This window comes from Apteryx mantelli, chromosome 2 (assembly GCF_036417845.1).
Source record: "Apteryx mantelli isolate bAptMan1 chromosome 2, bAptMan1.hap1, whole genome shotgun sequence".
Taxonomy (NCBI): Eukaryota; Metazoa; Chordata; class Aves; order Apterygiformes; family Apterygidae; genus Apteryx; species Apteryx mantelli.
The window spans coordinates 120,434,029-120,446,891 of NC_089979.1; the positions used below are offsets into that span (position 1 = coordinate 120,434,029).

At 45.9% G+C, this 12,863-nt stretch overlaps 1 protein-coding gene across 1 annotated transcript; it reads left to right on the forward strand.

Moving 5' to 3' along the window:
• The first annotated feature begins 7,876 nt into the window (after positions 1 to 7,876).
• CCR9 (C-C motif chemokine receptor 9) lies at positions 7,877 to 9,665 on the forward strand. Its single transcript, XM_013950710.2, has 2 exons — positions 7,877 to 7,882; positions 8,502 to 9,665. Exons 1-2 carry the CDS (start codon positions 7,877 to 7,879, stop codon positions 9,663 to 9,665), a joined length of 1,170 nt encoding a protein of 389 aa, XP_013806164.2.
• The last annotated feature ends 3,198 nt before the right edge of the window (positions 9,666 to 12,863 follow it).

The following is a 12,863-nucleotide window of genomic DNA, read 5'->3' on the forward strand; positions in this document are numbered from 1 at the left end:
TGTAAAAAAACGAAACTTCTAGGTCAGCTGCAGAAGAGGGTGTAACCCTAGATTTTGCTCTATTTTGGCAAAATATTTCCAGCACCTGATTAGTGCATCAAAGCAAGTACATCTCTGTCATTAGTACATGGACTAAGTGAGGAGTTCAAAAAATCATCTCTAAGTTGTGTGTTAGATTAAACACCCTGATGTTAAAAAAAAGGCATAAGAAATGATAGTTTATTTTATTTTCCTACTTGCATTAAACCTATAAGTTTTATACTTTCAAGTTCTCTTAGTGAGCATGAAAGAAATATATTTGGAAGGAAAGGAGAGACTCAATTTCATAATTATTTGAGCTGGAGGGAAATCATAAGTTATTGCACAATGCGTGATAGAATCCCAAGAGCTGACCACACTGTAGTCTTCGTTTTGGTTTGAAATTAATTAACCATGGACTGTATTAAGCATGGATGCAAACAGGGAACAGTTTTTCAGGCAGTAATTTGTCAAGAAGATTTGTAATATTCACACTGTGATCCTGCTTCTGTTCCCACTGATGTGGGCAAAAATGCCATTGTTATCAATGACACTCACCTAATAAATGGCATATGGCAGAAAAGTAATTAACAGGATTAACAACCACCCATGTTCTACTCTAGAGGTTCGTCTGCCTGGGGACACTTTGGAAGATGGAACTGACTATGCAAAGTGGGTGGGTTAAATTGTGCTCACTACTTTGCTTCTAAGAAGAATTAAGCTAAATCTAGTTAAGGTCATTTAAATTCGGAACCTGAGGGCCACGATTCATTAACAAGATATCACAGGATGTCAAGATACTTTGTATCAGAGGATTTGTCCATGGGCATGCCTTTACACTGCCACAGTTAATTTAGTTCTCCTAATTCTGAATTACCTTGCCTTACACTAAGGGCCAAGCGAACTTGAATTAGGGATCATTACCACGGATCAGCTGGCAGGCAGTCATTTGCTAGCCCACAGTAACATGTGCCTGAGCCCAGAGGCTACACGTGTGCTTTTACAGCTATGCTCGCCCTAGGTTTCAGCTGGGAACTGCAGCTATCCTCAGGATGCAGATGGCTGATTTTTTGTAGTGCTTCGTCAAAAGCCTGGAGGAACCAGTTAATCCCAGAGCTGAGTCTGGATATGGTTGAAGTGGCCAGGGTTACTCTGCAGAGGGTGTAAAAGCAGAAATTGCTTTGCCCAGCCGGAGTCAGCTCCTTCAGGATGCCCTCCTGCCTTATTACAGTAGGTTTCCACAGACCTGAGGGAGCTGGGGTTGTGCCCCTGAGCAGTTAATAAGGAGGCTTCTGACTCTCTAAACCAAAGCAAAATGGAAACCAAAGCTCTGTAGGAACTGCAGCAAAGAGTAGTGTAAGCTTTTCCCTTTGCTTTGAAGTCAATTGCAGTTGTAACACTGGTAGTAGAGCCCTTTTGGAAATCGCTGCTGCCACTCAAAGATGGGATGAGCAGAGAAAGTGGTTAAAACATTTAAAAAGGGAAAATATCTGGTAATAACAATGCAAGATAGATTTAGGAATACCTGGAGTTTTCTGGCAAGACAGCTCTCTGGGGAAGCGAGGAGCCTGGCCCTGAGCAAATCTCCCTCCTGCTCCTCACTGAAGAACATGCTCTCAGCATTTTGGAGTGGTGGGTGCCACCGTGTTCAGGGAGGGACCTGTTGTAAAAGTGTTGTTATCTTTTATATGTGATTTAACATAATTATTCATGGGAGTGAGAGATGTGGGGCTAAATTATGTGGGTGAAAGTGCTGTGGTGAGATGGAGGGTCTCATGGCCAGCTTTTCCTCTCTCTTGCCCTGGTTGGGTGACTGCACTGAGGTGCTCATGGAGCTACAGAGAAACACCTGCAGAGCTGAGAGCCTCAGTGGGGAGCGGGAGGGAGATTTGCTTGGGGCCGGGCTCCTTGCTTCCCCAGGGAGCTCTGTGTTGCCATTCGATGCCTGCGGCCAGACCAGCCTCTGCAAAGGGCTCCTGTGCAGCAGGGGGGCGCGCGGGAGGGCTGGCTGGGTTGCTTGGAGGTGCCTTGGAGAGCGTGTCGCCCACCCCTGCTTGGGGATGTTTCTTTACTCTGGAACAGTGCCCAAGAGAGAAGTAAATTATTTCTCCAGAGAGCATCAAAAGCAGACTGGAGAGGACAGGGCCAGCTGCGTTCAAACAAAGTACATGGAGAATAAATCAGTGAAAAAAAAGTTTGGGGGTTGATGGCACCTGTCAGAGGTGGAGGATACTTGGGGTTTCCCCCAATAATTGGGGAATATTTGCTGTAGTGAAAAGATCTGCCTGCACAGACAGTTGTGCCCAGCTCTCGCTCCGGGGCCTGCACACCGCCTCCGACCCGTGCTAGGTGTGGTGGGCAGGAGTGAAGGAGCAATGGGGACAGGCTTATGGCAACGTGGCCTCAGCCTCTTCTAGAAGTACATATCCACCTCTCCACCACCAGCTCTGCTTCACAGAAGGCTGGCAAATCCCCGCAACACCACTGAAAGAAACTAAAGCATGGGTAGAAAGTAATAACATCTTTCCTGCACTTGGTGCCTTTCTTCTGGGAATGAGCATGTGATAAAAGAACCAGAGAGTAGTATCGTATCAGGTGTAAATACTCTGGAGGCAGTTCTAGAGATAAGATAGAAAAAGATAATCCATTTCATAAGAGACTATATGCAAGGCAAAGACACCTCATACAAATCTGCACACCTTTCAGGAAGAGTTTCAGAATGACAAGTAATTATTGAAGATATGCAGAAATCTTAGAGCAGGTTTTGCAGTTGAATGTCGAAACTGTATGAGATAACTCTGCCTCCTTTCCCTCAGCTACACTGAACCCTGAAGCCATGGTACCACGCTACCAGCATTGAAGCGTCGTGCCAAATGACAGCCAAACCCAACACAAAACCTGGTCTGAACCATTGTTTTCTTGATAATCAGAACTGAACCTGAACTGTGATTTTGAAATTCTGTTGACGTTTGAGCCAAACCAGCATCAGTCACAGCTGAATGGCATCCAGTCCTTACACAAAAAACATGATGTTTTGGCTTTCTGTAGAGAAGCGAATTTAAATCATTGCAATTTGCATGTCAGCCTGCCAGGAAGAAGACATACAGTGTGCAAGTTAATGTATTTATTATAAATTCTCATTGCTTTCCACTTCAAGATTTTTCCTGCTACACTCTTCCAGTTGGTTGTCACATGAGATGTACCACCAGCAAAGACTTGCAGTTATTGGCTTCAGTCCTGCCCTTTCTCTCCTCAGTTTCTGTGGCAGGAATAGTCTGGCCCTTTACCTTGAAGGTGCCATACTTTGATTTTGCTTAAACTATGGAGAAGTTGTAGCCTGGCTCTGGTCAGCCAAATTTAAGCCTCCAAAGGCAGTAACTCCACTGGAACAAGGACTTAGTGGAGTTGGCTGCTGGGGGAAGGACCTGCTGGGTTTTTTTGGTGGTTGTACATCCCTGGCAGAACCACCCTTAAGAGCACAATGGCAGTGTTAATCTTGCTCTGCTTTACTATTGCTTGGAGGGCACCTAGTGTTTTTGGGCATTGCACAGCCACACCGCAATCCCAAAGCCTGCTTGTGCGGGGAGGCTTCAGTGCAGTAAGGGTTTGGTCGTGCATTTCCTGACCCTGCTGTGGGCTTCAGGGCTGCCCCAGGGCTCACAGCTGGCGCCAGGCTGAGACCTGCGGCAGCCTCTAGACCCGAGCAGCTCCGCTGACCTGCAAGCACTTGTGGCCACAACCGGCGGTAGAGGGACAGAGCGTGTCCTGCGCCCGATCCTGTACATGCAGAGCCGCCCCTCTAACTCCAGGCACATCCACTGGAGTCGCGGCGTTGGTGGTGCGAGTGGGATTAAATCGCCATGTTCAGCAGCTGCGGGGCTATGCCTGCGGGCCAGCTCGGAGGCGGCAGGACCAGGGGGCCTGCTCCTTGCTCCCGTCTCAGCCTCCCCCGCTGACACTTTGGCTCCCAGAGGGACCCCGTTCTTGTTCTGTAATTTTTTTTCCCAGTGAAAGCGTGTTGCAGCGGGATGTGGCCACACTGGGAGCAGCATCTGATTTGCCCTGTGCTAGCCCATGCATGTGAGCAGAAAAATTCGAATAGGGGAGGTCTCCCCTTTGCTCTCGAAATAGTTTACCAGGAAAAAAAAAAAGAAAAGAAAAAGAAAAAAAGAAGATTGCCATCTGTGTTTGAGACACCTAAACCATGCAAACCACAGAGAAAACAGGCTGTCACAGGTTTAGTTAGGCTAGGGTCCTGGGAGCCCACACCCACCTCAGCCTACAAAAAGCCCAAACCTTAACCAGCGGTGCAAAGAACAGTGTCCTGTGCAGCGGTGCAGCCACGGGAGTGACAGCCGGACTGACTTCCTCGGTGAGTGCCTGCTTCCCTCCTCTGCGTAACCTAAAGCGCGGCCCTGTTTCTTTTCCATATGCAGCTTCAGTGGAAAGAAAACCAGCTTACACATTGCCTTTTTTGCAAAAATAGCTCTTTTGCCATTAAACTCACCCTGTTACCATGACTTTTTTCTATTGCAATTTAAGGTGGGTCTGAAGAGTTAAAATAAAAATAACATAAGCACTGTGGAGACATGCAAAGCTCCCACAGTGACCCAAAATGGCTCTGCACATGTGAGAAGATTTTACAATAACATCGGTATCAAGCGAATCAGTACTGCGATGACTGCGTGTTGCTGGCCGCACTCACCACTCAGTTGTATGTGATACATCTCAGTTTCAGCGGCTGATTTTTGCCCTGTTGTACCTGAGATGAGATGCCTGTCGCAGGGTAACTCTGACAGTTACGGTTCTCAAGGGAGATTTCGACTCGCTGAGGAATTTTTGAACAAACGAATTACAGCAGATGGAGTTTGACACTGCCTTGTAGCTGAGAAGGAGGAGTCATGCACTTAGTGCACTGATTGCATAAACCACATCATTCCCAAAAGATAAGCAGAAAGAGATCAGATTTATTCTGATTAATTAACTGTCCCTCCTTGTCTTGAGGGACAGTCTATTGCTTGTCAACTTTCAGTGTGCTGTGAAGTTCACTGTAGGAAAAAATCAGATACTCACTAGAACATCTGAAATACAAGCTCACCGCATCAAAAATCAAATTATTGAGATTATTAATATACCCTGTAACAGCTGCAGTGACAACCATAAAGCAAAACCCCAAAGCGCTGGTGCCTTTGTGGTTAGCGTGCTGCATCCTCTGAATTGAGGAGGATTTTGTGACGGTTTGCTTCTCAGAGGTACAAACCTCGCTCTCATTTTTAGCAGTATTTGGATTTGCCGTGATGTGGCTTAGACCCGGTGGTACAAAGTGGTCAGGGCAGATGGCCCCGCAGTGCCCAGTCTGGGGGGTCGGTCTCCCTGTCGTGGGCCGCAGGGCCAGGGAGCGAGGAAACTCCTCACGGGGACATCGCTGCCCGAGGCTTTGTCACATGCACCCGCAGCTTGAGAGAGGGGAGGTTTCCACTGCTTTCTACAGACTCTCAAACATCCTTTGCATGTGCTATTTTCATGGCTGTGATTGTTCTTAATTTCCACATCCTAGGATTTACTTGTGGTACATCTCATTTGCCAATCAATCAGCTTTATACAGACGATTTCATTCAGTCTGCTTACATATTTTTGCTGGTGTAAATTCTGAGCCGCGCGGTAGCATTAGTAGAGTTTGGCTGTTGACCTTCCTTGGTTGTTTGCTTCAAAAAGAAGACAAATGAAACTGTGCTTTGAATTTTGCATATTCCAAATTCAACTACTATGCACAGTGTACAGATGTCATTGCTAAAAGCAGAATATTGTGTTTATAGCTGTACTTGAAACTCCGGGGATCAACCTAATTCTGCATATAGTTTTGTATCCTGATAGAAAATTTAAAAATTAATAGAGCACATACTTACGACTATTTTTATTTGTTTAATCTATTTTTAAGCAAATACTCTCTGCCTAGACTAATGTTTTTTATTGCAAAGGACTCATGTTGCAAACCTTATTCCTTAATAGTTCCTATTCATTAAAGTTGCTTCATGAAGATAAAAAATGGAAGGATTAGTCCCCAAAGTTGTGCTTTTGGAACAAAATCATTTCTGAATAGGTGAAAACAACTGCTTAAAAAATTCTTTTACTAGATTCCAAAGCACTGCAAACATTTGCTGCAAACATTCACTTCGGCACCGATAGCAAGCAAAGGGATACAAGACAATTCAGGCCAGAGGGTAACAAAACCAGAAATACACATCAACAAACACACTCGCCGTCCCTAAAAGTAGCTGCTTCCAGGAAACTGGCTTTGCTGGTGAACTAGCTAACAGGGCTAACAATAATGTAGGACGTGGAGGTGAACTGAATGCAAGATTAATTCATACCCCAAATAACATTGGGGGAAGGCGTTTTTAGTCAGCGCACATGAGAAACTGAAGGGAAACCAGAACATGAATGTTGGCCATTTTCCCTTGGAAGAAGTTCAATTTAGTGCAATGCTGCTGTGGTGAGAGGCTGGGCTTTGCGCGGCGACCTCTGGGTTATTTGACCCATTTTCAAAGATGCAGGTGCAAATGAAATGGGAAAGCCCTGTGCTAATTGCCCGAATCCAGCTCCCTGGGAGCAGTGACGGGGCCAGCGTCTTGTTTCTCTTCGGGCTTGAATCCCGGCCATTGGCACATGCAAACTTGTGCACAACATGTTGAATACATATGAGTGTATAACTTACAACATGTCCACCAGGCTCATCTACCTGTTATGATGGTAGACTGGCTTGAATCCAAAGTCATCCGCAGCAGTAAAAAACCCAGATTTTCTTGTTTATTGTGGTGTAATGATCTGCTTTGCTGGCCAGCAGTGATGGACATGGCAGTTAAATGCAAAGATAGGAAAGAGATATTGCAGGCAGAACAGAGCAGATGAAAAAATCAGTCACTGCAGAGAATGCAAATATTTTAAAACTGCAAACTCCTGCTAAAGGCAGGTACTTTTCCTTCTTAGTTGCTAGGTAATTTGAGAGATATATTTTGTTTATTCCCATGAATCTTTTGAAAGTTTTGGTGCTTTCAGATGACTTTCTTTTTTAATGTGTGCACTGGGGACTCTACATCTTATTAAAAATGAAATCACAGTGACTATAGCAAGTCAAAGGACTTAATCAGCACAGCATAGAGAAGCTGCTGAAGATCATGTCATTAAATGTAAAGTTGAATGCATTAAGGATATTTTCTGCCAGTCTATTAGCAAAATGGAAACATCTAAGAAACTCAGACCAGTGACATGAATTAGTTTGGTTCGTTCTTCAACCTGCCAGACTCAGTTCAAAGGGACAGGTCCAGGTATGGGAGTTGACACAAAGGTTTGGTTCAGAAAGCTTGCTGTGAGTCCTCCTGAGGTTTCTCATTAAAAAAAAAGTCACAGTTCTATTTCAAAGCTATTTCAAATCACTTGTTTTCTCTCCATCTTTCCTCTCCAGGTTACTGTGCCTTCTTCAAGATTGAGTAAAGATTGGCTGAAGATGGCATTTACAAGCATAGTGAGTATACGCTTGTATTGTTGTATAATCTTACTTTTTCTTTCCCCTCTTTTTGCCTTCATCAGTTTTCTAGCTCTCCTGAGCCAACAGTGCAGTTCTGCCATAGCAGTAATACAAAGCCTTTTTCCCCACCTCTTTCCAAAATTATGGGATTATGGGTGGGATTATATATTTTGTTATGTATATCAAGCTGCCAAACCAGCAGCGTTGCAAATGGTCTGACACAGGTAAGGCTATCACCGCCTGCCATTTTAATGCTCAAAGTGGGCTGGAGGTTGGGAACAGCTCTTTTGTAAAGAGTTTGTTACTCAGCAGACCCAAAGCAGCAGGCGAATAATGAGCGTAAGTAATAGCAGTCACAGTAAGTGCACTAGAGCCTCTGGCTCCACCCCGGAAGCCAAACTCAAACATTTTTAGTCGGAGGTGAAAGCAGCATGTGGCTGTTTCTAAAGGCTGAGTTTTGTAGCAGCTTGGTAGAAAGTTCACTCCCCACTAAGTGTCTGCTCCAGCAGCCCATGGCACTGGTGGCAAGGCTCCTGCTGACGCCCTGGCAGCCTGCGTCTCCCCCTTGCTGGCAGGCCACAAGGCTGCACCATGAGTTTGCAGCAGAGGTGGCATAACACCTCTGCAACCTCCATGGGCTCTGCTGACGCCTGTGAAGCAGACCAGTTTGTATCAGCAGGCAGTCTCTCTCTCTCTCTTTTTTTTTTTTTGCTGTTGTTATTGGAGAAAGACCAAGCTGTGTTTCGGCCTCTTTGGAGCAAGGATTAGATGTTTAGATGTTGGGTGTGGGCACATTTCAAGCAGTCTGAAATGCACTACACTTTACCAGGAGCCTTTTTGCTTCTCTATCTAAAATAGGATATACTGGGGATCTTAAATTACTTCTGATGGAGAGGGTCAAATTTATTCTTTATTGACCCACCTCTTCAACACAAATTTATCTGATGCTCCATTACAGGTCACCCAGCATGACAAGACCAGCCTGGATTATTATAAGAATGACAGCACTGTGATGTCTCTGGCTGGAAATGTTTTAAACGACACCGACTTCACGTGTGACAGGAGGCAGGTCAGGCAGTTTGCTAGAGCTTTCCTGCCAGTATTCTTCTGGCTTGTCTTCTCTGTGGGCACGGTGGGAAATGCTTTAGTTGTGCTTGTCTATTGCAAATACCGCTTCAGGAAGAGCATGACGGATCGGTACCTGCTGCACTTGGCCATTGCTGATCTGCTCCTGCTTTTCACCCTCCCTTTCTGGGCCAAAGCCGCCTCTGATGGTTGGATCTTTAAGAGTTTCATGTGCAAAATTGTCAACAGCATGTATAAGATCAACTTCTATGGCTGCACCTTGTTTCTAACGTGCATCAGTTTTGACAGATACATCACTGTTGTCCAGGCAACAAAAGCTAAAAATTCTAAGCAAAAAAGGCTCCTGCGCAGCAAACTCATGTGCTTGGCCGTCTGGCTGACGTCTGTGAGCCTGTGCATCCCAGAAATTGTGTACAGTGAAAGTAGGCGAGTTGGTGACATAACAGCTTGTAAAATGACATACCCACCAACCATCAACAGGACCTTCAGAGTTACTATCCTGGCTTTGAAAATCACAATAGGATTCTTCCTCCCACTCCTTGTCATGGTTATTTGTTACACCCTTATCATCAACACCCTCCTTCAAGCCAAAAGATCCCAAAAGCAGAAGTCGTTGAAGATCATCACCACCATTATCACCACTTTCCTCCTCTCTCAATTCCCATACAATAGTGTTTTGCTGGTCAAAACCATCAACATGTACACCAGCATCGCATACAGCTGTCAGGCTGCCGACCGGATGGACATCGGGCTGCAGGTCACCCAGAGCATTGCCTTCCTGCACAGCTGCCTCAACCCCTTCCTCTATGTCTTTGCTGGGGAGCGGTTCAGGAGAGCGCTCTGTAGGATTATGCACAACAACATCCACTGCTCGAGTGGGGGCCAAGAGCAATGCTCCTCTGCGTACGACAGCCAGGAGCGGAGCTCAAACTGGTCCTTTGCAATGCTGGGGAGACGACGGGTGAGAAGCTCCCTGACCCTGAGCACCCATTTGAACTTCTCTGTCGTGCCACCCTCCTGCCAAGTGCTCATGTAAGTTAGTACCCCCTGCTCCCAAAACCGGCTCTTGGACACTGTTCGTATACCCCAAAGACTCTCTTAGAGGAAGGACTCGCCACCCTGTCTCAGGGTTTGATTTTGCAATGGGTGGCGCATGCAGGCCTCCCACCGGCACCAGCAGGAGTGGAGGGCGTTCAGGGCTCCTCACACAGCCCGTCGGTGCCTTGCAGGACCAAGCCCTGGATTCTTAGCTGAAAGGAAGTGAAACCTTGAACGCAAAGCAACAAAACGGAGCGATACTAATTGTAAGCAGAACTGATAGAGGATAAGAGCTATCTTTGTGACAGCTGTAAATACCCAACCCATCCGTGGCTTGAACCACAACCTGAAATAACAAGCCTCTTAGGGAAACGATGAGCCCAGCTACCATGGCAACAGCCACACGTCAGGCAGGATCAACCATTGGTCCCATCCATAATAAATGCCAGGAAAGAGTTTTGCCTTCTTTTGCTGTTTCAAACAGGGTCTTGTCCAGAGGTGGTTGGACTCAAAAGCCATGTCCGTTCCTACACCACTTAGAAAAATGCTGAAGTCCTTTCACTGGGTCTCTTCTAGAAAAGTCTACATTTGAGTCAAGCCGGAGTCGCGATCAACCCCGTAATCACCTCAGACCAGTGCTCAACTGCATCATTTACAATTCAAAATAGCCCCTCAATGCACCAGACTGACTCCAGTTTTCCTCAAATGTAAGCGAAAACAGCCTTTAGCTCTTGTAATATTTTATTCAGGCTCTGATATGTGAATGGTATTCTGTGTGTGCAGGTGCAGTCTTGTTCTGCTGAACAGACAGTTCTTGTTGCAAAGGAAAGCTCATCTTTGATGTTCATAAAGTGGTCATTATAGAACTAGACTGATTTTTCTCCAGTGTTAGCTGTTTGATGTAACGTGAAACCAGGTACAATTTATATCCTGCAGCATGTATTTTGGTATTGGAATTTTGTGTAGTCTCTGCATTAGCAAATCACACCTCATAATGAAAATTCAATGGGGTCAGATGCTTTGAATTTTCTGTCCCAAGGAGATTTGCTGTAGTATGGTGAGCAGCCATAGTAAACCAAAACACAAAATCCAAACCAATGACCGAATGAACCATCGGTGATAGGTTGGTCTTTTTGCTAAGGTTAGAAAGTACAGTTAGCCTGGGACCAGCAAGACAGAGAGTAATTAAATGTCAAACCTAACAGTAAGGAAATTTTGATTGAGACTTTCCTCTTCAGATTAGTGAAGATGGAGTTTCTTAGCAGTGGTGTGCTGTAATACCCCCAGTAATTTCTCTAGGTCTTTGGAAGTGCCAATATTCGCGCCATAATGGCACGAATGACGCGAGGCCGCGATGGCACCGCACGGTTGTTGCCCGTCTCTCTTCCTGTCTTCAGGCAGCTGCATTGCCTGTGCTGCCAGACTGGACCCTACACCTCAGGGACTTACACTGCTAGTTTTAATATACAGGAGGCTTTCATTTAAATTACCAATTTAATCTTGTTTGGCATTTGGTAATTATTTCCTTTGAGAAGAAATTATTTTCATTGTACATTAAACATTAAAGCATGTTCATAAACATGAGCTTTCTGCTAGGTTCGGCACTCTTTTTTTGCTAATACATTAAATCTGTGCAGGTGTATTTAAGGGGCTATAGTTTTATATACCTTTCTTGAGATTTTTTGCTTTTTACATTTTCCTTAGGGAAGGAAATGGTGAAAGATGCATGTATTTTTTACTATATGTGTAATAAAGGTTTTTTTTGAGACTCGTGTCAAGCTCTGTTTGTATGGAAGTTGAAATCCCACTAAATAAAAATCCCACTAAATAAAGGCACTAGTACACATACTGAGGGGAAAAATTGATCATTTCTTGCCAACCTGTCCTTTCCAGTTTTAGATCTAACAGCCATACACATAACCTGTTTTCATCCACATTTGGAAAGAGCAAATACACTTTCTTATTTTTACAGTTCCCAGGAAGTTTCTGAACCTTCAATGAGCCTGTCACTGAATGGGGCTATGAGGGTAAATTGCAATGTCGGGGAAGAGATTGCAACTGAAGGCCGTATTTGCAGGCAGCCCGCACTGCGGCAAAGCCTTCTCCCTCACCCTGGTGTAGCTACGAAGACTAAGAGGGCGCACGAAGGTGCAGTGATGTGATTGCCATGTGCACGGGCATGCAAGCGTGCCCCTGACGCCTGGAAAACACAAACACAGAACTGGCCTTGGTCCAAAAAGACCAGAGGAAAACTTTGCTAGTGGGGTTTTTCTTGGTCTTCCACCAAGCATGTGTAACGCTGGGGTGGGGAAATCACATCTTCCACTGGCTGAGCTGGCCTGGCAGTCCTGCCTCCTGGATGCCAAACTCTGGCCCCTGCCCAGTGCAGACCCCATCACTCCTTTTTAGTCATCTCATTTTCAATTTGTTTTCAACTGCCTCAAATATGTACAGCAGATTCTTCTAAAAAAAGCCCTTCTGAACTTACCTGCCTGGAAGGGAAGGGCCAGAAATGAGGAACTGGGAAATCGCCCCTCTCCTACCGTTGTTCTTCATAGCAGTTATTCAGGCTGAAGCCTTAATTCCCCTCCACGCTGAGGTCTTAGCTGCTAACCCCCCCAAAATAAGTGTGCAAACCTGAGTTGCTGCGCCGCAGCGCAGCCCTGGTGGCCCCGAGGTCCAACTCCTGGCGGCGAGCTCCTCTTCGCCACGCCACTGTGCAGCTTTCCCACGGCCCCGGGGTCCCCCGCGTGGAGCCACCACCAGCTCCTGTGCAGGAAGCGGGGCTTTAACATTGGCCACTCCAAAAACGACTGTCAATAAGTAAAAAAAAGAAAAATCTGTGCCGGAAGAGCAAGCCAGGCTGAGCAGGGGCCCTGGGAGAAGGGCTGCTCCTCATGACTGGTCTTTATGCAGCGCTCGGTGAAAAGCTGCACTTCAGAGCACCCCCCGCCTCACATCTGACTTTCATTACTGCTTTTCCCCTTCCCGCTCTTTCAATTTCAGCGCCTTTTAGATGAAGGTGAAGACTTCTCCGCTTGTGCGATACATGGTGGGAAATTTTCATGCTTGGTTGGTTAGTGAAACTATTGAGGCTTGTAAAACGGCCGTGAACTTCCGCCGGCTCAGGGCCAAGGGGTTGCAAGCAGGTCATGCGCGTCCCGCTCTGAGTCACGCTCCCCCAGCAGGCTCTCGC